The sequence below is a fragment of the Hirundo rustica genome, chromosome 6 (assembly GCF_015227805.2).
Source record: "Hirundo rustica isolate bHirRus1 chromosome 6, bHirRus1.pri.v3, whole genome shotgun sequence".
NCBI lineage: Eukaryota > Metazoa > Chordata > Aves > Passeriformes > Hirundinidae > Hirundo > Hirundo rustica.
In genome coordinates this window covers 45,928,979-45,954,882 of record NC_053455.1, presented here as the reverse complement: position 1 = coordinate 45,954,882, position 25,904 = coordinate 45,928,979, and the positions used below count along the sequence as shown (strand labels likewise).

At 48.7% G+C, this 25,904-nt stretch overlaps 4 protein-coding genes across 7 annotated transcripts in view; 2 read left to right on the top strand and 2 right to left on the bottom strand.

The window, feature by feature from the left end:
• Nucleotides 1-4,477, bottom strand: part of TSPAN4 (tetraspanin 4) — a 416,847-nt gene extending 412,370 nt beyond the window's left edge. Inside the window, exon 1 of one of the 2 annotated variants that reach the window (XM_040066857.2) lies at nt 4,371-4,477. Coding sequence is in view for 1 of the 2 variants with exons in the window: in XM_058420908.1 (XP_058276891.1) it covers nt 3,302-3,304 (3 nt within the window). In the remaining variant the exon portion in view is untranslated. Of the gene's footprint in view, nt 1-3,301; nt 3,395-4,370 lie in introns of those variants that run through there. The other variant, XM_058420908.1, reaches the window with a different exon arrangement.
• Nucleotides 4,478-4,689: 212 nt separating this feature from the next.
• POLR2L (RNA polymerase II, I and III subunit L) lies at nt 4,690-8,065 on the top strand. 2 transcript variants are annotated; one of them, XM_040067254.2, is made up of 3 exons: nt 4,690-4,778; nt 4,952-5,059; nt 7,611-8,065. In XM_040067254.2, exons 2-3 carry the CDS (start codon nt 4,965-4,967, stop codon nt 7,717-7,719), a joined length of 204 nt encoding a protein of 67 aa, XP_039923188.1. In that variant the 5' UTR covers nt 4,690-4,778; nt 4,952-4,964; the 3' UTR covers nt 7,720-8,065. The 2 variants fall into 2 exon arrangements, with proteins under 2 accessions (XP_039923188.1, XP_039923189.1); XM_040067255.2 differs by having other exon boundaries at nt 4,702-4,751.
• A 13,711-nt stretch (nt 8,066-21,776) lies between these two features.
• LOC120754218 (testis-specific gene A8 protein-like) lies at nt 21,777-22,490 on the top strand. Its single transcript, XM_040067570.1, has one exon. It carries the CDS (start codon nt 21,777-21,779, stop codon nt 22,488-22,490), a length of 714 nt encoding a protein of 237 aa, XP_039923504.1.
• Nucleotides 22,491-23,226: 736 nt separating this feature from the next.
• CD151 (CD151 molecule (Raph blood group)) overlaps nt 23,227-25,904 on the bottom strand; it is a 31,920-nt gene continuing 29,242 nt past the window's right edge. For both annotated transcript variants that reach the window (XM_040067295.2, XM_040067296.1), the window contains one exon: nt 23,227-25,312. In XM_040067295.2, coding sequence (XP_039923229.1) covers nt 25,253-25,312 — 60 coding nt within the window. In that variant the 3' untranslated portion in view covers nt 23,227-25,252. The remainder of the gene's footprint in view (nt 25,313-25,904) is intronic.

The window sequence follows — 25,904 nt, the reverse complement described above, 5'->3', positions numbered from 1 at the left end:
AGGATTACTAGATAAGGTCAGCATATTTAAAAAAACATATAGAAAGTATTAAAACCTGCTTTGAGGCCCTGAATGCCGCTTTTAATGAAATCAGCAGCATCAGGCTTATGTGATATTATAGTAGAGCTGCAGTCACATCCCCAGCTTAGAGAGATTTCTCCTCATTTCTCCTTGCTTAGCAGCTTCAGTATTTGTTTCATTAAATCCAGGATCCTGAGCAGCTCTTAAACAGTTAGTTGTGGGGCAACTAATAGCACAGAGCTCTACACAGCAGACAAGTCTTTCCTGCTTCCATCATCCCTGCCTGTCCTTGGCCTTCCCCACCTCCCTACCATCACATCACTACACCCAATTGCACTGTGGGGCTGGGAGAAGAAAGTCACTCGCTAAAAAAATACAAAACAAACAAACAAACAACAACAACAACAAAAAAAACACCAAAATTCAAGGGGAAAACAAATGTATATTCCATCTCACTCTTTGCTCCTTAAGCCTTCATGCTTTAGAGGGGACAGGAGGACTTCCAAAGACACCATAGCTAGCTCCAGAGGGAGCCACTTTCCTTCCCCTTTTGTGGAACAGGATGAGTGACACACCTCTGAGTAGTTAACGAGACTAGAGAAAGCCCAAGAGTATGTCTGCAGGATTTAGCAAACTTGGAGTGGGAAATGCGCCTGAAAAAATAACAGCCAAGCTTCATCTTGCATGTTTGTTTCCTTGTCTTTGTATCTTTCCCTCTTGCTCTGACTCTCTACCGCCATGTAAATTATTTGTATACATTAAACTTTCCATGTCACATTTCAGTTCCTGACTAATGTCCCATTTAACCACGCATTTCACAATTCATGTGAGTCTCCTCCTTTTAGGATTCTTCCGTCTCTGGCCTCCTTGGGATCCAAGGAGTAACACACTGAATGTGATACTTTTGCCATTGTGCACAGGACTCTGAGTGTTAGTTGGAGATGGAGAGAAAATTGTTAACATTCTTTCTCTAAACGATCACAGGGCACAACAGCGCAGAGAGCTTTTAACTCCAAGCAGGGCCAACAGAGCTACCCACTGCTTTATAGCAGTCTGCATCATGATCAATAGTACTAAAACAATCTTTCCCTGACAAGTTCTTCTGAAAAGTCCTATATTTAAATAACAATTCACTACCCTTGAATACAACTGGCAAGTCAGATCTTAAAAGACCCACATCTTCAGTTCTGGTCATTATCTACACGGACACAGGATAAGCACAGTCAGAAGGAGGGGAACGACAACAGGAGGTGAAAAGCGGTGAAAGGTCAAAATTTTCCAGACTCGTGAGGGTGCACACCTAAACCTGACCTACTGCAGTCAACAAAGTAAAAAATACCTTTTAGCTACCAGTTTCTCACGCTACCAGTTCAAGTGCAGAGATCTCACAAGTCCTTCCTCCAGCCCTAATTACAGAGGCAAGGTCAAAAAAGACACAGTCTGCCAGCATGAGCTGCAGGAGGTCATATGGCCACTCTAGCTATAAAAGTATTTTAGGAGTAGTTCAATCAGTCAGGTCACTTAACTGGCTTCATTTCTGTTTGTTTTTTAAACAAGCAGCAATATTTTCCCTTGCATTTTGTGTTTGGGAGAACAGGAAGTACAGTCTGCTCCTTCATCACCAGCCTAGGATTTCAGTACACATCACTAACAATGCCATGGAGCAGTGATGCCTAGCTGCATTTTATAGATCTAAATCCACCAAAAAATGCCAAGAAGGAGCCTCATCCTAACAGTGACACTGAGTAAGAACACTGTCAGCTTTCAGAAATTGTTCAGATCACAGGAAGAAGGCGGGTGTACTATCTGCACCGCCTCACAACAAATCCACACGTGACAGAAGCAGCTCCAGCTGCACATCAAGAAAGCAGCCCACAGTTCTCAAGCTTTCTTCAACTCGATTAATTCTAGGGCAGTCTCTTCTGCTTAATGCTGAGGAGGCTCTAATGGGTCTTCTGACCAGCAGGCTGCCTGAAGGCCCAAAGAATCAGCAGTTTGAGGACTGCTGCTTATTGAAGGTGGCAAGGGACCAGAAATGTGGTTAAGAACTTACTGGGAGAAAGAGCTGCACTTCTAGTTCTAGGAACTGAAACTTCAATTCTTGCAATTTTTCTTCAAAGGATTCTTAAAGAAACCGAATTCTTGAATTCTTTCCACCCTCTTCAAAAGGATGGTTGATGGCAGATTTCATTAAACACTTACAGCTGAGTGTCATCAGTACCAGCTCACCTAAACAAGAGTGGAAAGCTGGCAATGCCCAAACGGCTCAAGCTGCAGTTCTCCTAAAATCAGCGTGAGCTACAGCCCATAAAACACTGACTAATTCCCAAACAGTCACATGTGTGCACATTCCCCCACAGCTCTTCTAAACAGACTTCCGCAGTTTGGCAAATGGTCAGATTAAGCAGAGGATATATGAAGTTAAGCAGAGAATGTTTTCAGTACATAGCAGTCTCTCCAGGTCATAATTCATAAAAAATCTTTACAATTTCTAGGATCAAAGCAGCTACAGCCATGAAAGACCTATTAGTTCATTAGGTCCATCACCCAGCCAAAGCAGGTTACCCAGAAAAGACATGACAAAGTTAAAGTAATGGTGTCCAAACAAGCTGAGTACATTTTTCTTTGAAAAAAAGACGCTAAGCAAAGTCAGATATGTGAACTAAGTTCAAAAGTTAAAGTTCAGTTTTGTTTTTAAGAAATAATCAAGCACATTTCTACAAGGCAGCTATAAAATGCTAACCTACGTCTAATGATGTGGCTTAGCTATGAAGCCCAGCTCCAGCCCCTCTTTCTCACTCTCAATTGCAAATTTCCATCTCCAAACACAAATACCTTTTACCACACAGTTCAGTAAGAAAATTACTTTGGAGCCCCGGTGCTGATAATGCATCAAAGCACAATCTTCAAATTCTCAGCTCCCCACCCCCTCCAGCCCCCAAAAAAAGAAAGAAATCAAAGGATAAAAAGGAGAGACACAGTTTGGCTCCCACTGGCCTACAATAACAATAATGATCATAATCTAGAGATCGCAGGAGGTTCGTCTACCCTCCACGCCAAGTCAATTCGCTCCATTCACAACTGCGCATAATTATTCCTGGGATTGCAAAAATTACTGCCTTTTCACTAGCAACAGAATTGTAAAAACGCATTCAACCTCAAACCCTTATTTATTAAAACAAAACTATTTGCTCTTTTACGGTTCATGTTAGGTCTGGCATTTCTGTGCAGAGGGTCAATAACCCAGTCGTTCAAAAAATAGTCACAAAAGGCGTATTACCATAAGCTGTGCATTAAGACACAATTATTTATATGCCTGACATTAATGGCTCTGCGCTGTGCACTGTATCAATTCACAGATACTTTAGCAGGAAAATAACAACACTTTGGGAGAATTTCTGCTCTCCCAAGGACAATTAGCATAACCCTAACGCTGAAACGAGACAGCAATAAGGACTGACAGAGCAATGCTTCATCCCAGAGTCTCCAGAAGAGCGGTGCCTGTCCCCGAAGTTTATACCCATCACAGCACGCTTCCCTCTGCTAAGCACACACAGTCCGTGCCTAATGCTTCCCCAATCCTTAGATTAATGAAATACGAGTAAAGCAGTTTCAAGACGCATTATCCTCTGCCACCAGACCTCCCCGGCGCGGGTGCCCAGCGCGACCGGCCGCGCTGCCCGCAGCCAGCCGTCGATCGCGCCCCGAGCCGGGGCAGCGGCCCCGGCCCCCGCCGCAAGGCTGCCCGCGGTGCGGGCACTGCCGCGACGGCGGGCGGTACGCGGGGGCAGCGCACACCTCCGGGAGCGCAGCCACGCACAGGTCACAGCAGGGCGGAGCGGCATCGCGAGTTAACGGGACGGCGCCGCGTCCCGGCTGGCCCCGGAGTTTGGAAACTCTCGGCAAACCCGCGGCCACCGCAACTCGGCCGGGGCTCGAGGGCGAGCGCCACCAGAGAGACATCGCCAGTCCGGGCCGTGCGGAGCCGCGGAGCAACCCCGCAGCGCCGGGAGCGGGCTGCGCGCCGGGCTGTGCCGCCGCCTCCCGCCCGAAGGAGCCGCCGAACCGCGGGCGAACAGCCCCGAGCGACGCCGCGATGCCGCGCCGACAGGGTCGCGACACGGCGACGGCGGCGGTTCCCACCGCCCGCCGTTCACCTGCCCCGGCGGAGCGAAGGACGCGCCGCGCCGGCGCCCCTGCCCGCGGCGCGGCGGAGCGCGGGGCTGCGGCGGGACGCCCCGGCTCGTCCCTCAGCCCCGCCCGCCGGGATGCCCACCCTTCACCCCTCCGCCGGACCGGGCGGGCAGCTGCCGCGCCGCGGCCACCAGTTGCGCTTCCCGCTGCGGTACCTCAGGCAGGACGGGATGAGAAGTCCGCCCGCTGCCGAAGCCCTCTCGCAATGCAACAAGTGCCCGCCCGGGCGCGGCGGGAGGAGGCGGCGCGAGGGCGGTCGCGGTGCCGCCTCAGCGCTCGGGGCGCCCCGGCTGCCACTCACCGCGCCGCGCGCCCAGCGCCGCCGCGAGCCCGCCCCCCCCGCGCAGCGCGCGCGCGCGCTCTCTTGGGCCGCCGGGGACGCCGTACCGCGGGCTTCTACCATCGAATAGCACGGGGGGAGTAGGACCGCTCAACCCGCTCGCCCGCAGGGTCGGGCCGGCCGGCTCTGGCCCGGTTTCCCCCGGCCGGGCGCGGTGGTAGCGGCCGGCGGCCATCGGCAGCGGAGGAGCCGCGCGGTGGGAGCCGCTCGCGGGGCCGCGGAGGTGCCGGGCGGGAGCGGGGCGGGAGCGGCCGCTCGCCTCCAAGGAGCCCTCGGGACCGGGCGTCCGCACTCCACAGCCCCGGTCAGGGTGGGGCAGCGCAGCCCTGAGCGCGCTGTGCGGAGCGCGGCGTCCGGGCTTCGCAGGGGTTTGACGCGGTGTTTGTGTCGTTGCAGCCACAGCGCAGAAATGATCATCCCGGTCAGGTGCTTCACGTGCGGCAAAATAGTGGGAAACAAGTGGGAAGCCTACCTTGGCCTTCTGCAGGCGGAGTACACGGAAGGGTGGGTTTTATTTTTGTTCTTGGACTCACGCCGTAGGTGAGGTACACAGTGCGTAAGATCCCGAGCTGTTGGGGTGGGAAGGGAGCTCCGGAGATCATCCCGTCCAGCCTCCCTGCCAAGGCAGGGCCTGAGGCACAAGGGCAGGGCCGCGGCGAGGTGAAAGAGACGTGGGGAGGCTGAAAACTGCAGGTACATTCTGAGATCGTTAACCAGAGGTTAGAAATTGGAATAGGCAACAAATACTTGTTTCCCCAGTGAATGTTTCAGGGCAGCAGTATGGAAGTTGCCAAGTCATGGCCCTTGTACCCAAAACGTTCCTAAATATGTAACTGTACACATTTTCTTGTTTCTTCCCCTTCCATATACCCAATTTTGACACAAACGTGATCAGCTTTTTCAAGGGAGAGAAGGAAAAAAGTTACAAGTGTTAGAAGTGTTTAGTGGTTTGGGGTTTTTTAATGCATTTTTACCTTATTTTTAAGTCCTGGTTTGCTGGAGAAAGGAGAAGTGTTAAGAACAATTCTGTGTTAAGAAGTCTGTGCATCCTTTGCATAGCCGGAGTTTCTGCTAATAGTTCAAGGAGAATCTAACTATGATGACACTACCTCCAAAGGTTTGAGAAGAAAACTTGAGAAATACTTACATTTTCATCAAGTTTAAGTATGAAACAAAAATATCCATGGATGTTTGCAATTCAGAGGAGTGAAAAAATATTAGAAATTGAAGTGATGTTGAAGTAGAGAGTAGATGTTAAGTAGAAAGAAAATAACTTGGTTTGCATTCAAGTGGTTGGGGGTCCTAATAGTTTTTACAGGTAAGCTTATTTCTTTCACAGATGGAGTTAAAAGCATTACAATACCATGGGTTGTTATTTTTCACTATACTACAGTTTTCCAGGACATTTTTGATAGCGCTTCTGACTTTTATTCTAGGCATTACATTTTTAATATTTTCCTCATCTTCATTATTCCTCTGCTTTTATGTAGGAGTTTTGTGTTGTCATTGACAAATGCTCACTTGAAAACAACTGTTACGGTCACTTGATTCTGCGGTGTTTGTTCAAACTAATGCAGTTACGGTGTTGTAAGGAGTAGAGATATCAAACAGCTAAACTCCTACAGTGCAGTGCTGGAATCATTGTTAATGGGGGCTTAAGAAGTGGGTGGACAAAATGGAAAACTTGTCTTAAGAATCAGTAGTTAAAAAAGACACCCACACCTTTCTGTTTGTCCCTTAAAAGCGCTCTTTTGCCACAAGTCCTTGGAAGCAGGAGGAAAAGGCAAATACAACTAAAGTTGTCTTAATGTAATAGAATGACTTTGGAAATCGTGACTAATGTTGGTGTTTTGCATCTCTGATAACCGCATATGAGAGTTCAGAACTCTCCAGATAGCTCTTAAAATTTACCTATCAACAGACATCAGGTGCTTTTGTTCTCAAGTGTTTCAGAAAATTGAATTATTTATACATCCTTTAAAACGCCCCACAGTGTTCTTATACTTCTCTAGAACAAGTTTTGTAGGTGCTGTCGTAGAATGAGCAGCCCTGCTGCACTACCAACAGTTGCGAGGACTGAGTGACGTCAGAGAAGCTGTGCAAGTTGGCTCCTGGAGTTAGACTGTACTGCTTGAAGCCAAAGCATTTACCATGGTCCAGCTTAGGCAGAGGCTTCCTTTCAGTCATTTGTATTTTAGAAAAGTATCCGTTGGCTTATTCCTACAGGAGAATTACTAGTTCCAGGAAATTAGGTTTGTTTTGAGCAAGCGCTTTATTGCACTGCATTAAATCAGTCTAAAGACTTGAGATCAGTCATGTCTCATGAATGTCACATTCTGAAGGAGTGTCAGACTGGCTTTATGGTTCCTAGGTTGGAGCTAAAGATCCTGGTAGTATCATGACCAATAAGAGGTCTGATAGCCACAGCCATGGAAAACACACACAGCGGTTTAGGCTAGGATAACATCCTCTATCCAAACATAAGAATCTGGAGCAGTCACTCCAGAGGAATTCAGAGGAAAGACTGTAAAACACCGATTCCTGACCAGTCTGCACATACTTACTTGTATCTGTGTGGGGGGTGGGTTGTATAACTGAGTGCCTTCTCTGATGGCAACTGGGAAGGATTGTAGCCCTCTTCAGAATTAGCATCCCGCTGTGGGGGAGGTTGCGTTCCGAGTTATTTTAGTTTCTGTATATCTCACCTTTTTAGCGTGGCTCAGATCTTAAATATATCTTGTGAAATAGGGAAGAATCATCCTCAGTTTACAGGAACACATTAAAACAGTACCCTCTGAAAGCTGTGGTAGCTGGGGACCCTTCTCAGCAGCAGATCCTGTGCTCTGGCCGGCTGGAGAATGGGCAAACACTGTCAACAGCACTAAGTGGAAAAGGGCATTAACAGCACATGATGAATTTCTGTCTGTCTTTGAACTGCAAACAAATTTTCCTATATGACTGAGCTCAAAGTAATCAGTGTGTTGCTTAGGAAACGCATACAAGTGGTTCTGACTCACTTCATCCGTTATGTTTTTTAATTGTTGTTCGTTAATAGAGATGCCCTGGATGCCCTTGGCTTGAAGAGATACTGCTGCCGCAGAATGCTCCTCGCCCATGTGGATCTGATTGAGAAGCTTTTGAATTATGCACCTCTGGAGAAATGAGATGGAAAAAGCGGTGTGCTGCAAGCCATGCGGAACGTATCTCTAATTTAAACTTAAAACTGGACTTCAGGCAGTAAAGGATGAAAGCCAACAGTAGTGCAACCATCAAGAGATGTTTATCTTCTGGGTAAAATACTGCCCCGAGCCACTAACGTATTTCAGGGAAACAAAGGAATGATGAAGTCCACTTAGCCAAGATTTAGGGATTAAAAGTTTGGATGCTTCTTAAATCTGTGTGTGGAGTTGTGAACTTCTAGATGCTTCTGCCAGTAAAACCAAATGTTTGTTCATGTAGAAAAACCATTATATTTCATTAAAATGTTGAAATAAACGTAGCCTTCCTACAGCTTCTGGATAAAAAGTGTATGCTTGGATCTTGCTGGTTATCTTAAGGTTAGAGGTACCTTAAGTACCGAGTTGAGTGTCCTGCACAGGCAGGCAAGGGTTAGAAACACAGGACTGAACTGTGGTTCTGGGGACATGGGAGTGGGTAAGTTTGTGAGGCATTGCTCTGGAAAGCTGCTGGAGCTCACAGAGAACACTTCCCACCGCAGTTAAAGTCAACTGATTTCTCTGCCCCAGTCCTTATCAAACACTGGGGCTGCTGTACCACAGAAACAGTGATTCAGATGGTGCAGTGCCTTCATTTAAGCAAAACATGTCTGAGTGTCTCCACGGAGAGCACTGGATGTGAGAACTGAGGCATGCTGGTGTGAACAGGATCAAAGTGCTGCTGCTGCCAAGCACCTGCACCCCTGTGGCTGCTACAGACGCTTTCCACCGCTCATTTCAGTGATTTCACGTTGCGCTGTGCGTGTGCTGCGGTGCTGCCCTGGCCCAGCGGAGCGGGGCTGAAATGAAGAGAGGGCAGCCGGAGCTGCAGGGCGGGGGAAGGTCACCAGCACCCAGACAGGCACCAACCCTGCCCCGGGGTCTCAACCTTCCTCTTGCACAATCAGCTTGTAAGTTAGATCGTGTTTTCACTCTGTTCTGTGACATGCAGAAAATGCATCGTTGCGCATGGTGTGTGCACAGGCAGACACACCCATCTTACCTGGAAGTGGAGGAAACCCATTCTGACGCCTGTGCAGTCTGGTGCATTTGTGCAAATGCAGCATTAGTTCATCATTACAGCAGCCCAGTAGAGAATGGGCTGGAAAAGATGGTAATTCCTTAGGATGCAGTCTATTGCTCCTTGGTGCAGTTAAACTTCTGGCACTCATGTATCAGCTGCAGGGTAAGAAATATCTCTGTGGATTCTTTTCTGTAGTACAAAGAATCCGGTTTGAACAAACGCAGGTTTACGGAAATAATAATTATTGAATGTCCTTACTGGGTCAAACTTGTGCCGACAAAGCTTGAAACTAGATTGTCTCACAAAACGAGAGGCAGGACTGCTGCTTGCCTTTGGCTATCACCCAACCAATTGTTACACTTGAACTTGCTTTTCAATTTACTACAAGGCAGTAGTAGATGTTTCTCATAATCGGCAATTCTTCACTGAAGACATATTAAAACCTGTGCTGTACCCTAATGCAAAGAGAATTAAGCAATTAATTCTAGCATTTGTTTCATAGTTGGTTGAGTAGCTTATGTTCTGCATGCCTGCTGTATTAGCAAGCCGAACACACTTTATCAAAACAAACCAAAAAAAGCCCTTCACTTCTCTCTCAGGCTATTTTGTAAAAGGGACGCTGCACCAGAGGATGACCTTTCCCAAATGAACTCGTGTAGGACACGTTTCCCTGTCAGAGTGGGGTGTGACAGCCCTGCGTGCCAGCCTGTTCACAGATCCATCGGCGGGCCCCGCGCTCGCTCCGTGAGCCGCCGCGGGAGCGCAGCAGCCCAGACGGGAACGTCTGGCAGAGGCAGCCGCGCAGGAATGCCGTGCAGAAAGCTGGCCCGCGTCACTGCCAAGGAACTGGATTAGATGAGCTGACAGGACTTGGTTTCTCTCTGCAAAAGCAAATTTCTAATCTCGTTTTCTGCTTTAGAATAACATGTTTCTTTTCAAAGTGGGTGCCAAGTTGTCTGATGTGAAGAGTTAGGGCCCCTAAATACTTAGTAATGAAAATGCAGCTTGCAAAAACACGGCAGGCCTCGTTCAAAAAATGTGAAGGAAAAGGAAAAAAACCCGCCTTGGTTGCTGTCATTACTATTCTCAAAACCAGGGTGCAGTGGAAGCCAATGGCAGTCTGGTATCACTCCCTCAGATAGATGTTACCCAAGGAGCCGCAGAAACACCTGAGCAGCAAGACTAAGTCACAGCAGGCACTGACAATAGCTCATGCTTGATACCCTGTGTGCATCACAGCTTTTCCTCAGGAGTCTGCAAATGCAGCATTAACAAAAAAAAAAAAAAAAAAAAAAAAAGGCCATTCCTCTAATGTGGTAAAGCAAACAGTTTATTGTGATCATGTGAAAAGTTATCTCAAGAGTTTTGTCCTTGGGAGGGTTAGGAGCAGAATCAGAGCTTAAGTCCTGTTGCAGAAAGAGTCTGAAATTTTCAATGGATTTCTATAAATCCCATTTTTCACCGCTGCTCACTGATAACTAGGAAAATAATTCCCTTTTTGCTGTCACTTCCCCTGTGCTACCTTCTGCAGCAGTTAATAACATAAGAGTATTGGATCTGCTTTCAAACTTGCCAGATGTCTTTGGGAAGAGCCATTAAATATGCTCACAACAACCACACTTTTTCAAGACAATGTAAAAGATGCGTATACACAGAAGAAATAAAAAAGCTTCAGTTTTCCCTCAACCAGAAAAAGAAGACCTTAACAAAATCAACAGACAGGCTGCACTGCAAAAAAAAAAAAAAAAAAAAAAAAGGTACTGAATATGCAGTCCTTAATTACATGAAGAATTCTGTCATTTGGAAGGTTTTTGAAAAATACAAAAACCCCATCACTCCTCTGCAGTCACTTACTCACTTTACATGTAAAGGCATTTTGGACAGTTTTCAAGGCTGTCTTGAAAAGCTGTTGCAGGGCTCCCACTAACCCAGGTCGTAGTTTAACCCCAGGCAGCAACTAAGCCCCACACAGCCACTCCCTCATTTCCCACCAGCAGGAACGATTCTCTCTGGGGACAGAATCAGAAGGGTAAAAGCTGGAAACTCGTGGGTGGAGATAAAGGTAGTTTAATAGGGAAAGCAAAAGCAGCACACACAAGTAAAGCAAAACAAGTAATTAATTTGCTGCTTCCCATAGGCAAGGAGGTGCTCAGCCATTCCCGGGAGAGCAGGGCCCCATCAGCAGTAACAGTTTCTTGGGAAGACAAATGGCATCACTCCAAATGTTTCCCCCTTCCTCCTCCTTCCCCCTCACTTTACATACTGATACAATTTGGTCTGGAATCTCCCTTTGGTCACTCGGGCTCACCTGTCCTGGCTGTGTCTCCTCCCATGCACCCCCAGCCTCCTCCCCAGCATGGCAGCACCAAAAGCAGAAAAAGGCCTTGGCTCTGTGTGAGCTCTGCTCAGCAATAACAAAAACATCTCTGTATTTATCAACCCTGTGTTCAAATCCAAAACACAGCCCCATGCCAGCCACTGTGAAGAGAGTTAGCTCTAGCCCAGCCACAGCCAGCAGACCTGGTATTGGGAAAGCTAGCAGTCACCATCAGAAGTGTGACAGAAGACCCTCTGTCACCCAGCCACAGCCTCCCTTCACACACCACAATCGTACTGAAATAACCAAGTAGTGCCCGCAACACACGGTGGGAGCTGAGGTCATGAAAGTACAGAGGAACCTCCTTATGGAGCTCAGCGTCCTGCTTCAATCTGGAGCGTCAGCACCGAGCTGTGTCTGCTTGGAAAGCTTTATGGTTCATGAAATTACAATTTTAAGCAAAAAAACCCCACCGTCTTTATCATAATTCTGAGTCCATCTGCAGGAAGGAGGTGAAATGCTTTTGTGCTAATCTGTAATGAGCCTCAGGTTTTGTATCTCGTAAGGAATTTTGCTCTGAAAAACCATCTCTTGTGAGGGTCTCACCCCAGGGTGATTTACTGAGAGATGTGTGCCGGGCTTTTGTTCTTCCCATGACTTTTCCCTAAATGCAGTCTGGAATTAGATACCAAAGTCTGACTTCTTGTATACGTTTCTTGTCTACATGAAGAAATATGAAAACTCTCAAAACCCTGATTAAAACCATCCCGCAAACCCCCATAGCAGTGTATTTCCATCAAGATGTCTAACTAGCCCTGTGGCTACACAGCTACATTTCACTGATGATAATCTGTGAGAATCAAGAACAGGAGCTACCTCTTTCCCTGCAAATGACCTTACAAGAAAAATCAATCCTTGCACTGACACCAAAACCAACCAAACAAACAAACACAAAACACCCCTACAAAGAACCAAATAGCCTATTTTTCTCTAAAATTAGTGTAATTCCAAATAGTTTCTAACTTCAGTAGGGATCCTGAAAGAAAATAGCATCTCTTGACATCTCTCAGAGCAGACACGTGTACATCCAGTTGAGTTCAATTAGCCAGCAAGATTTTCTTATTACTGAAACTTCTCAATTGAAACATCTCCAAGATAATGTTGCTTCCACCTGGCTCTGGCTGCCCAAAATATGAACATAAATTTGCTTTCCCCTTCAGTGCATTTGCACCGTGATTTACATTGTGGCTTCGCTTTCAGCCCCAGTTTTTATTCAGTTCCTCCAGCCAGTGAGAAAGCATTTTTAATTGCTCAGTGGGGACAGCACAATAAAGATGTTTGAAAACCCAGGACAGGGAGCACGTGGCCAAGCCTTTGGCTCTGCCATGCTGGATGGTTTGATGCGTCACCCACTGAAGTCTGTGGGAGTCTTTTCATTAACTTCAGTGTGACTTACAATGACCTGGCAGCCTGTGGTGCCCTACACCACTCAGGCGTCCAGAATTAATTCATTTTGTTAAGTTCTGCTAAGAAAAGCTGTTTGAGGTGCCCAGACCTTAGGCACTCAAAGAACTTTCAGATCTTGCTGCAGACTTCACCCATGTGCACCTCTAGCACATAAGTGTTACCCTAGTTTTTCTGAGTTTCTTTATTAGCCTTTTGATTTTCATAAATGGAGTCAGATCTTTTAGTTACTGTACAATATTAAGAGCAGTTTTCTACCTTTCCCACAGAAGTAATATAAACAAATCCTTTGTTTTTCATTCTCTGTCTTTTGTTTGCATATTTCTAACCTGAAAACAATTGTAACTGACAATTCGTCTGGCCACTGAGGCTGAGGGGTGGAAACCCCAAAAAGCCAATCTTCTGCTAGACCCACAAATGTATAAAAAGTAAAAAAATAAACAAAGGGGTTTTTCTTCTCTCCGCTCTTTCAGCTGGGAGCTGGATCAGAAGAACCTCTGCGAAAATCTCTTGTCTGCGTGTGATTGCTTTGTGTGTCTCAGTGACACATAAGGCCAGAGAAGAAAATAAAAGGTAAGAAGTTACCTTCAGCTGCAGTGACTCCTGCCACTCAGGGCCAGCCGCAAGGCTTTTCTTGGGGCTGGTGTTTGGAAGCAGCACATTATTTACATGGGAGAAGGTCTTGTTTAAACCCTCATTGCTTCCTTCACACTTCCTTTCAGAAATATATAGGGAATGTAGAGCCAAGCCATGCAGAAAATGTTAGGGTTTACACCCCTAATCTGATTTCTCCTTCTCCAAGGAGACACGTCTTCCGGATCCTGCCAGTCATCCTTTGTGGTGAGCTACACCTTGTCTTCTCCTGTAGGTCACAAGCAGCTGGGGTGAAGCCACCGAGATCCCAAGCACCACGCGAGTTTTCCCACAAGTACTTTCAGGATAGATCTGCTCCTGTGCTCAACACTGAGTCTTGAAACTGCCAAGCCAGAAAATCCATGCAGGAAAGCCCTGCATTTATCCCTCCCAAATACGATGCAAGTGTTTCAATAAAATGGGTTCATTATTCCCTGATCTTTAGGAGATGAACAACTAATGATCAAAGAAAGGCACGGAACAGCTGACAAAAAGCTGAAAGCCCACAGACTTTAGGGAGCTCAAGAACCCTGGCAGTTATTTAACAAAGCAAGTGGAAAAGGCTGTGGTCAAGCCCTTCTATGGGCACCGGTGATTTTGAATTAACACACCGCCCATCCCACAGGTTGGATTTAGACCTAGGAAGAATAAATACTGAATACCCTCTCTCTGGAAATCAGATCTCCTTCTTTTAAAAGCAAGTCTACTTGAAGAACTCCAAGAAATTAAGTACTTCTAGAAAAGCTTTAAATAAATCAGTGCCAGGAGTAGGACAGCTGTGCTCAGCACCCACTTTTAGATACTGACCTTTCGTAAGCTGCTGCTTTCCATATTTTCTAGTGGCTCACCACAGCTGCACCTACAAGCTTTGAATTTCTTCAGAGATTACCTAAATGTCACTTTCCTTGCCAACATCTCTCCAGAGAGCCGTTCCAAGTGCATGAAGCTCGACGGGAATCTTTCCTGAAGTACTTTGGGTCCATCCTGTTCTGCTCTCTCTTTGCATTCTCCAGGCTGCCCACAGCAGCAGTAGTTTGCCCACCTCCACGTAACGTCATTGCTCGTGTCTTTCAGAGACAGAAAAACGCTTCAGCTCCTGGTGTGTGTTTCAGGACAGGCCTTGACAAGAACACACAGTTAATGTGAGCCTTGGGCAACCACTGCAATGCCTCAGTTTCCCTTTCTGAACCTCTGGGATGGCACATCCCACTCTTCAGAAACCATTAGAGATGAGCAACAAGGAGTAGCCTAACCTCACCCAACCCCTGGTGTCGTCTTGCATCCTCCTTATCAGGAACCCCTCTCATATATCCTCAAATCCTAATGGAGTATTTTTAATTAGATTTTTTAAAAATCACTTTTTGACACTAAGCGGAGCCCAGTGTGGGAACTGCTGATGGAGAGCTGCTGCCCTGAGCTTTTGCAGCAATTTAGAGATCAGCAGCATCACTGTACCCAGCAATCCAGAAGGTTTGTAAGAACACAGCTAAAACCCAATTATCACCGGCTATTTACTGAAAGCTGCCTTAAAGTGCCTCCCCCCTTATTTTTTTTCCTTTTTATTGGAGTTTTCCTTCCAGCAGTGCGTGTGAAAGTGTGCTCCTTCCCAGGCAGTGATAGGAGGGAGAAGGGAGAAACATCCACTTTATGGAACAAGGGGGTAAAAGAAAGGGTGAGCAGAGCAGTGGCACCTACTCAGGGCTAAAGGCTGCCCTGGTGGAACAGGGTGTGCTCCTCCCAACACTGAGCAGCCCCTTCCCACCAGCTGCTGGGCTCTGCCCTGCTCCTCACCAATACCACAGAGGGTACAGCCAAGCCCTCGAGCCTCCCATTTCCAAAGAGAGTGGGAATTCAGAACTTTTAAAGTTGAGTTTATAAATTTATAGGCAGCAATGCAGTAGCTAACACTTGGACTGGAGGTGTAACAAAAGGTTTTGCTGAAATTCCCCTGGAAAAATTTAAAAACAAAAATCAGATGAGTGCTGCTCGAGGCTGTAGGCCTTTCCTTGTAATGAGATGTGCCACTGAAGCAATTACTAACTTTTATTTTTTTTAAAAAGGCAGTAGCAGTTTGACTAGGAGGTCTTCCTCCAGGAATGAGCTAGTAAATGAAAGCATTAAGTTAATAAGGGCTTGAGTGCTTCAGATCATTACAGAGAAGGCCTACAGCTCCACACTTCACCAACCTGACTTTTTTTTTTAATATTATTGTCAAAACAGCTTAAAGAAAAGCCCCTTTGGATGCACTCAGCCTTAAATGCAGCCTAAACAAATGGCTGCTTTCCTCCATTAAACAACATTTTAAAAAGCAAAAAACTAATCATTAAATTCCACTGATGAAAAATTGCTTCTAATAAATAAAGAGAAACAGATGCCATTGGCCTTGGCAACTTTCACGTCAGCGACCTGAGCTGCGACTGAACCAAATGAACGTGCTGCTGCAGGAGCTGGGAGCAGCACCAAGGAGAAACTCCCATTTCAGCTACATCCTGGGATATGGTTCCTGGTGTTTGAGCAACAGCCAGGCTGGCTGGGGGTTCCTGCCAGCCTGGCACCCCCATGGTTAAACCCCTTTTATCCTGCCTTTGTCTCAAACTACCGTGGGCAAACTTGCCGTGGGCCGGGTCCGGGACTGGGATCTGTGCTGTCCAGAACAAAGCTGGAGCCTGCACCCAGGATCACGGTGGTCATGCATTGCCTGATTGAAGGTCCTTCATGATGGCTGGGCCAAACTGGCCCAGACCCACCACAGCAGTTGTGTTTACCCTCACCCCCAGCCAGAGCAGCATGCCCAGGAGGCCAACAAACTCTACTGCTTCCACATCTCAACCAGGGCACATCTCCATAAAAGAAGGAAATTCTCCAGGAGATACTTGGACAGCAGAGTTCTTCCTCCTATTGGAGACTTCTTATAAATTATCATCCTTTTTCCCTCCCATCCCATCTCCCTCAGGTGCATTCCTAACTCAAACCATCTGAAACTTATTCTAAACTCTGAACGTGATCAACTAAACACAACCAGAGAGAGCTCCAGGCCTTCACTCCCTTCCAAACTTCCACTTCCAGGGGGTTCACGGAATCAATTAGGTTGGGAGATCTGTGAGGAGGATGAAGCCCAGCCTGTGACTGAGCACCTCATGTGAACCAGATCATGGCACTGAGTGCCACACCCAGTCCTTGCTTAAACACCCCCAGGGACAGTGACTCCACCACCTCCCTGGGCAGCCCAATCCAGTGTCTAATCACCTTCTGTGAAGAAATTCCTCCCTATGTCCAACCTGAATCTCCCCTGGCACAGCTTTAGACTGTGTCCTCCTGTCCTGTCACTGGTTGCCCGGGAGAAGAGACCAACCCCCACCTGGCTACACCTTCCTTTCAGGAAGCTGTGGGCAGTGTTAAGGTCACCCCTGAGCCTCCTTTTCCTCCAGGCAAAACAATCCCAGTTCCCTCAGCCAGGTTCCAGAAGCAGGGAAGTCATATTGCATATGAGGTTACTGCAATATCACGAACTTAAGCTGGTTATTTCTTTCTTCTTTATTTTAAAAGCTACAATATTCAGGTAGCTCAAGGAAAAATAACCTTTGGATTTTGTCTGCTCATAAATCCATCACAACAGCTTGGGGGGAAACAGTAAATAAGATATTGGAAGAAGAGCACAAGAGGCCAAAAGAAGAGCATCTGCCTCTGGATGTGCTATTTGCAACCAAAGTCAGGTAGCAGGCTGTGATATTAGTGTGTGGTATTGATTTGTTCTTAATCCAGTGAAATGCCCCTGTAATGAACTCTGCTGTGCCCTTAATGATTTCATATTGAAGGATGTTAGGTGCCTTGCTCATAACAGAGTAACAGCAATTCCAAAAATAGCAATCCTCATAATAAAATGTTATTGAGAATCCTGAATTTCAATATAAAAGGGACTCTGCTGTACTCAAGGGCTTACAAGATACAAATGCATACTTTAAAAAGTTGTATTAAAGTCGTGTTGGTACCTGAGTTACAGAGACACCGTGAGATGCTACTCCAGGGAGCAGCTGAGCCCCAGGTCCCCAGGAAACTTTTAGGCAGATGTAATAGGGGCTGGATTTAATCCCACCAGATGACTGGGGCTGGATGTCTAGGAAGAGCTGAGATGCTTTTGCAAGCCGCCTGTGAGGGCAGGAGAGCGTGGCTGCGGGGCTCCCCAGCAACCATCAGGGACAGCACAGGAACAGGGCGCTGGGCCAGGTGCCACGTGCCTGCTCCTGGCTCTGCTGCTCATCCCCAGCCTTTGGCAGATGCCCCTTCCTCGGTCACCACCCAGCTGCCGCTGCACCCCGTGCAAGGAGGCTCGCGGGACAGGGCGGCCACCGTCGGGAAGAAGCACTCCCACCGAGATCTGGGCCACCACAAAGAACTCGAGAGCTGGAGCACCAGGTCTAGGGTTGACCTCACCTGGAGGCGATTGCCCAGCCTCAGCTTTGTCAACGCTGCAAACAGCAGCCCCAAATTAATCCCACAAGGCTTCCCGGCCTCCATCAGCACCGAGCTCCTGCTGCGGTGGCCGGGAAGGACGGTGGCTCCCATCTCCCACCACATGGCCGGTGCCAGAGCCCCTCTCCTGGATTAGAGGAGCAGAAGGGAAGACCCAGCCCTGCAAAGAGATGCTGGGGAGCAGCTTCAAGCCTTCAAGTAACCCTCAGGCACCAACCAAGCTTATAAAGAGCAACCAGGGGCATCTCCTGGCACCTCTAGCAGGACCGGAGGCAGGATTAATTAGCTGGAGGAAACAAGGGGTGAACGTCTGCCTCCTACAAGCCCCCAAAACAAGCTCAGAGCTTGGTTTTTAGGTTATCCAGGATGTAGACTGAAAAAAAGCCGTTAACTCGATTATGCCTTATTAAAACCATCATTGCCTTAATTACAGCCCAGGGCTCCTGAGCCCTGCCCAGGTGATGCCAGCCAGGCTGCCCCTACCTGCAGGGCCTGTGTGTGGGGCAGGTGGGAGCGCCTGAGGGGGCTGTGGCTTGCTGCCTCCTCCAAGACCCATTCCTGGGGAAAAGTGGTATTAAAAACTGGACCAGAATGGCGAACTTGTTCCCCTGAACTGGCTCAAAGCAGGTGAAGCAGGAACTGTCTCCCTCTCCCCAAATCCCCTCTCTGCTCCAGCCTAGTTCCTGCTAAAGGTTAACCCACAGCCTGGCAGCACCTGGTCCTCCCCAGGGAGACAAGCAGCATCCTTGGACCCTGTCTCTGAGACAGACTCTGAATCCTAAAGCAGTGAAAAAAGAGCAGCAGTGCATGGAGAGCAGATGCTATTTGCATCCACATTCCAGAAAAATCTGCCTTCAAGAGCAGAATCAAGTTTACTCAAAGCTCCAGGCTATGTGAAACCAGAAAAAAATGACTGATACTAAACCAGAATGGTTTTAGAAGAGGAGTGCCACCAGAGTTCAGCAGTTTTGTGGGGTCATAACTCCTTTGGAGCAGTATTTTTATTGTTACTTACATTACAGGCAGAGCTGAAGAGGTGCAGCTGCGACTGGGGCTCCGTGGAGCTTGGCACAGCTTGAACAGGCACTAAAAGGAAGTTTTCAATCTAAGAGGACAAGGGAAAGGAAATACTGCTAGGAATTAATTTGTCTGTCGGGCGGAGCAGGCCCTGGTTGGGGCTCAAAGGTGAGAAGGAGCACAGCTCTCACTCAGGAGGTGCAGAATGGACTTTTCCTGCACTGCTGTCTGCAACCCCACTCCCATCCAGCACCAGTAAAACCTGGCTAGCTGCTCATTTCACCAAAGGGGTCATCAGCTCTGCCAAAAAACCCCAGTACAAGAGGCGTCCTCAAACCTCCAGGCAGACTGGGGACACAACTCCTGTATTCCAGTCGGAACCAAAACCACATCCCCACCAACCCACTGCTCTGCTTGTGAAGTGCGGCCTCTTCTCGCCCACGTTTGTTTAAATTCAGTTCACTCCCTGAAGGCAGAGTTGGTTTCTTGGTGTAGAGGGGCCAAGAGCTCACATTTGTTGGAACTGTGATTTTTATAGCCTGATAGCGTGACATTACCTGTGGTAAGTGAACTGTGAAACACACGTGAAAATCTATTTAATACATATGCAACCTTCTTCACTGTTCCGTGATTTAGGGCTCTGCTCCCTGTTTTGGGGTTCAGGATTTTTCAGTCTGGAACTGTAGACAAACCTCAGATGTTTCTTTTGAGTAATCCTGCCACAACTGCCAGCTAGAGCCTAAACAACTGAATCATTCATGAGCCCATCCGCAGAGCACGAGGCGTTGAGCAGAGGAAAGAGCACGTCAGCCTTTAACTGGCTGCTATTAAAAACCTGGAAAAGGGCGGTGGGAGAGGGAGGAAGGAGGAAAAGGAAATAAATTGTAATGTTGATCATGTTTATGGAACGATGATGGAAGGCGGATGGAAAACACAAAGACAAAATGTGATTTAGCCTGGGATATCTCAGACAGTTGGATACATTTAAATGGGACAAGATTTAATTTAGGTGAATATAAAATAGGTCCTGCTGATGCTCAGTATACAACAGAGGAATAGTACACAAGAGAAGAACCACAAGAGCTGGGTGTGGAGGAACACGGCTTCAGATGTCATTTTGTAGTGACATTAGCTGTTATTTAGTCTGGAGGGAACAGAGCTGACATCCTCCAGGAGTGAAGATAGCAGCTGAAGGCCAAAACCCGAGGCCGGTGCCTCACATTTCAGGTCATCGTTGCTTAATTCTGCTTCCCAAAATGGGCAGCAAGGGATCAAAGCATGTAAAATATCATGGGAAAGCAACTAGTCACTACAAACTGCTTGGGAGGGTAAAAAGATGATTAAACAGGAAGCTCTCCCAGGAACTGGGGAGGAGGGAGAGGGGAACCTTGACTCTGGAAGGATCAAGCACATTTTTCTGGTGTCAGACTTCTGGGATAAAGGGCTTCCAGGCTTTCTGAGCAGAGTAAGAAACACAAACCCTACTTGTAAGGGTTTCTGTGGGCAGTGGAAACCCTCCAGTGTGGCAGATCTACAGCTGCACAAACACGCACGTAAGGTCACAGCTATAGAGGCTCACTCCCAACCTCTGCACCCCGGTGTCAGGGCCTGCTTTGGTTGTCCCTGAGCCCAGGGGTGCAAGGGGCTCAGTGTGACCCTCACCCTCTGCCCGTGCCTGCCAGGGACACATGTGACAGCCTCAAAGTCACGTCTGGGACTGCAGGGGGGCAGGGTTGGCTGCTGCTGTCCCAGTGTCCCAGGGGGAGAGAGCAGCCGGCGGCAGGATCAGGCCCCGCCAGGGCACGGGGCTCTCCCTACACCCCGCGTGGGTAGAAACTGCTCTTCTCTTGTCAGCAACACAGCTCACTACACAGAAAAACGAAGCCTGGAAATGCCTTGTGCTCAGCAGCTCATTTTTGCAGAGAGGAGCCGTAATCAGAAGAGGGAAAGCTGCTGATCCTGATGGCCTCGGCCCTGCAGCTTCCCTTCAGTTAATGCCGGCAGCAGGAACGCAGGAGGAGCGGCCTCCTTTGCGGAGCGTGAAGAGGGCTTCAGAACCCCAGAATGTGCACTTGGAATGATGCTGGAATGAGTCACTGAATGCGTCTGGGGGGCATCAGCATCCTTGCTGCTCAGGTGATTACAGCTCGTTTGAGAGCATTATGCTCCCTCCCCTCAAGGAATTTGTCGTCTTTGAAGGCACCACATGAATCTGCTCCCCGCTGCCTCCGTGGCCAGCTAGGAAAGGAGAGAGCATTCCCCTCTGCCATTTCCCAAGCAGGCCGTATTTGTCCTGTCTCACCAGGGAGGAGAGTATCACTGCCTGAGCCTCGACTTTCTCTCCACTGCTGCAGCCGTGCTCAGCCCCAGCCCATCAGGAAAACGAGGGCATTACAATCACCACTGAAGGAAGGCTTCATAAATGGCAAAAGAAAGGGGCACCACGGCCCCCCTAGGGGGAAATTTCCCCCTAGGTAAATGGCAGGAGAAGAAAGGGCATGTCAGGGAACTGGTTCGGGGTTAGCAGCAGCCTTGCAGGGGAGCATAAAGTACCCATCTCGTTTGAAACAGCAGGAACAGAGTGACAGCCCAAAGCTGGACCCTTGCAGAAACCACTTACCACTACAGCTGTTTCCCTTTTTATTGCTGAGCAAATTGTGCCGACCACCTGGCCGCCCCAGAAGCTGAGCTAAGTGCTGCAAAGGGCAATTAGCACGGCTGAAATCTCCAGGTCCAAAGCAAGACATGCCTGTGCTCCTGTCTGGAGAGAGGGGGAAGCACCGAGAGACCTGAACTGTGGGGATGGCAGCTGCACCTTGATCAGGAACACCGCAGAAGCCCTTTCAAAGAGAAAGAGAAATCCCTTTAAAGCAACAGCTCCACGCTTAGAAACACCGCGCTCCAGCGGTCACGGACACTACCCCACGAGAGTACTGCAGAAAGGGTGCTAACTTCCCTCTGGGGGTGGGAAAGGCCGTCCCTAAGGACACACAGCTGAACAGGACAGTCCGTCCTTCTCGGTTTGTGCTCCACCTTCAGCTCACGTCTCCTGGAAATGGGGCGTGGGGGCAGAGCTCATAAATGTCCACAGTTCCATTCCTGCCTTACCCCCTGCACGGCAGGAACGCACAGCAGCCCGGCAGGGGGCACCGGCTCGCTCACCCCGCCGCTCCCGAGCCAGCCGCGCCCGCACCCCCGCACGGGCGGACACGCTTGCGGCGTTTTCGGCCGGAATCTCCGCTGCGAGCCGAGCGCAGGGCGGCTGAAGCTGCCCGCCCGCCGTGCGGAGCAGCGCGGCGCTGCGGCCGGAGCCGGGCCCGGCGCTGGCGGGAGCGCGCTCCCTCCCCGCGCCTGCGACACCGCCGCGCCGCCAGCGCCACCGCGCGGCCGCGCCCCGCACTGCGCGCGGGACAGGCGGCACGGGGCAGCATCCATCCCCAGCGGCACGGGCCAGCATCCATCCCCAGCGGCACGGGGCATCCCCAGCGGCACGGGGCAGCATCCATCCCCAGCGGCACGGGCCAGCATCCATCCCCAGCGGCACGGGGCATCCCCAGCGGCACGGGGCAGCATCCATCCCCAGCGGCACGGGCCAGCATCCATCCCCAGCGGCACGGGGCATCCCCAGCGGCACGGGCCATCAGCATCCCCAGCGGCACGGCAAAGGCAGCGCAGCGTCCCCAGCATCGGCACCGAGCGGGCATGGCCCTGCTCCCGCCGCCTCACCCGCCCCCGGCCAGCCCACAGGCCCACGGAGCCTGCAACAGCGCACACCTGCACCCCCGCGGCAGCTAATAATAGGCTGATGACTACCAACGCTAATAAATCTGCTATTCTTTCTAATGAATAATCGTAGTTTGAGGTTGTGGTAGGTGATTATACTACTGGATCCTAAAACATAATATTGTAAATAGAATTTAATAGATCCCAACAGGAGAATTTTTTGATAATTGTATTAATAGCTAATACCAACACTAAAAATGCCAATGCTTACAGAAGATGATAATAAACAATAATAAAATTAATACTACTAATTAATAATAAATACTAATAAAGCTAATAACCACCCCTGTCACTGCCCTGACAGGACAGAGGGCAAATGATGGGTGACACCTGAGGCCTTGGGCTCCCCTGGCACGTTTTGATCCATTACACCAAACCGCTCCTTCTCATTACGCCTGAGCTCATAATAATTAACCCCTGTGTTCTCATTTGACCACTTCATCAATCACCAGAACCTCAAATGCCCTCAAGTAACCCCTACCAGGGGCTCCAGTGACCTCAAGTAACCCCTGCGGTTCTGCACCCTCAGCTCTCAGGGGGGAGCAGCCCGCAGCACCCCACATCAGCTCATCATAACCAGGCTGGCAGCGGCAGGGATGTGAAGCAGACTCTCCCCCAGCTTCCTTCCCCTGCCTGGTCCCTCCATTCATCTTCTTCTCGAGGAGTTGGCTCCTCAGCAGCAGGATCTGAGCAAGCCAGAGAGCTCGCCTGGCTCATGGCAGCCCTTCAATTGTGCCGCACACAGTCAGTACAGAGTCTTAAGCTTTATTTTTCTATTGGCCAGCAACTTAAACTGGGTTAAAAAAAACCAAGAGCAATGAATATTGTTACACAGAGAAAAAGTACAAAACAGCTCAGTGGTCACAAGCCAACTTACTGTTCATGTCTCATTCTTCCTGGCCTCTCCCAACCCTGCACAATGTGTTTGAAGGGAACGGGCAAAGGCAGCTATGAAGATATGCTTAAGAAATCAGAAATATTGCTTCAAGCAACATGCTCAATATTTTCCTCTTAGTTAGTAGTCAATACTTGTTAAGGAACTTCACTATAAAACAAGAAATAATTTAGAGATTTCTCCTTTAGATCATTACAGAATAATTTAGATTTCTTTCCTCTCTCTTACTGTTGTGGAACCAAGGATACATCTCAGTTCCTCCACCTCTCTTTCTGCATTAGTTGAGGATTATTTCATAGGACTGATAATGGAGGAGTTTCAGATTGACCTGCTCTGAATTTTAATGTGTCACCCTTTAGCTCCAGTCCATGATTTCTGCTCTGTGAACCAAACCCCCCACGATGCTGCAAGACCCTCTACTGGTCTGGATGGTTCTGCTTCTATTGGCTGTCTGCTGCCAGGGACAGGGCTCAGCCAGCACTGCTAAAAGGCCAGAAGAGGGAAGAAATTTATTTATGAAGGTCTGCGCTTATCCTCACTGCTCAGAAACGCCAGACTCCCCTTTCTGCTGCTTCATGAGTGTAACAGGCATACCAGGAAGGAGGGAACAAGACAAGAGGAACACGAGATGCTGTGAATTCAGGCTATGATCCTGCTGGCACCAAGTCCATGGCAATGTCTGTGTCCTCAGCAGCAATCAGCTAACCCAGCACTACCAATTTACCAAGTACACTGGGGCAACTGGCTGAAACTGACTCTCCTGACTTTCTTGTCAGTAACCAGTAAAGTGAACTCCCAGACAAAGCCAGAAAACCCTCAGGTGATTAACAAGCTCTTTGGAGGCTGAACAACACTGGTGTATATCAATTTCCTGCCAAGGGAGGCAAACCTGGAGGTTTTAGTTAGAAAAATCAAACTAAGGGAACCTCTCAACATGTAACAGATGAAAAAGGTATTTCCACTAATTGAGCAGGCCGAAGGGTAGCAAGATATGGCAGCCCCACAAAAAGACCAGCTCTTCACCAAACCTCATCAGGGGGAAGGGAGGTGGAAATAAGAGTCCTCATTCGTGCTGCAAACCAGTCAACAGAACAGACTAGACCCAAAAAAGGCAGTCCATCATCTTTGCTCCAGAACTGCTGGGAAGCAAAAGGCCTCTTGTGGCTCCTAATGGCACTGTGTTGGAGGAGGCTTCAAGGAAGAGGAAGAAGAATTGCTGAGAAATCCTAAGGCACCCACAACATCTTGGCAACATGAGTGTCACAAGTGGATTTCAGCTGCACCAAGTTGTGCTCCCAGTCGGCTGGGCAAGGAGCTCCTGCTCCCAGTAACCAGGCAGGCATCCTCTCTGGTGGAGAACAGCTGTGTGAGGACATCGGTGCACGCTTGGGAGAGACAGAGGGAGAGAGAGAAATCTTCCATGTATGAGAAACTCAGCTCTGGCTCCAGCTCAGTGCAGAACCATCATCTGTCCTCACAGTCAGCGCCCGGTACTGCTCAGCCACTTCTCAGGAGAGCAAACCATGACTCTTGTACAGCATCCTGACAGCTTCATGTTGGCTCTGGAAAAGCCTCAAGAGAAATGGCCATGGATAAATCTTGCTTTGTAGTTACATCAAGGGACTGTTGTGCTAAAGCTTCCAGCAGAAGATCCACAGCTCTTTCATTTCTTGACACTGAAGAGGACCTGCTGAACTCCCAGCTGCCTTGCACACAGCAAAGAGGGGCAGGTAAGGCAGTGCATGGTTCTAAAGGCATTCAGGTACAGAGCCAAGTCCTCAAGTTGCAGACACTTTGGTGGTGGTGGTGGTGGAGAGTGGTCAGGTTGGCAGGTGCTAAGGGAAGTGGCAGAGGGGGAGCGACAGAGCTCTCACAGCTACTAATATGGTTCTGACTTTAAACTCTTGTACAAGCAGCAGGTGAAAATCATCCCAAAGATCTAAAGTGTAAAGGGAAGAAAGAAGCACATGAAAACCACAGAATGGATGCAGTGGAATCAGCAACTTGTAAACTAACAGTTCAGAGCCACACTGGAGTGTCAGCCAGCTCCTACTTGGGGATAACACACTCCAGCTTGCAATAGGCAGCAGAAAAAAACAATCAGTGCTAATCCTCGTAATTAACCACCAGGAGCTTCCTGGGGCATAATTTGGCTGCTTGCCAGAACAAAGGAGAAGATGAGGAACTCCCAGACACATCTGCATCACGAGAAAAGAAATATCCTGTGCCCTCCCCTCTAAAAACGAGAGTGCAAGACATTGACATTCCACACCTTTACTCATCACCCTCTCGCAAACCCACAGGGCTGTTCTTCAACATGACACAGCTGAAAGAGAAATTCTGGATAATCCTTAGGAGCCTGGGTGGGAAGGTCCCTGCTGCGGGGCGGGCAGTTACGGGACACAGCCACAGGAGGGCTTCCTCGGGCTGCCGAGCCCTGGAGCACAGCTCCTTCCTTCCCCAGCCCTGCTGGACACGCACCTCACCGGCAGGCAATTCACCGGACCGGCACAAAGGCTTTTGCTTTGGAC

Coding starts and splice junctions, on each gene's coding strand:
- LOC120754218 (XM_040067570.1), top strand. CDS start 21,777: ATGTCCACAGTTCCATTCCTGCCTTACCCCCTGCACGGCAGGAACGCA.
- POLR2L (XM_040067254.2), top strand. CDS start 4,965: ATGATCATCCCGGTCAGGTGCTTCACGTGCGGCAAAATAGTGGGAAAC. Junction 5,060..7,610: donor CAGGCGGAGTACACGGAAGG/GTGGGTTTTATT, acceptor GTTCGTTAATAG/AGATGCCCTGGATGCCCTTG.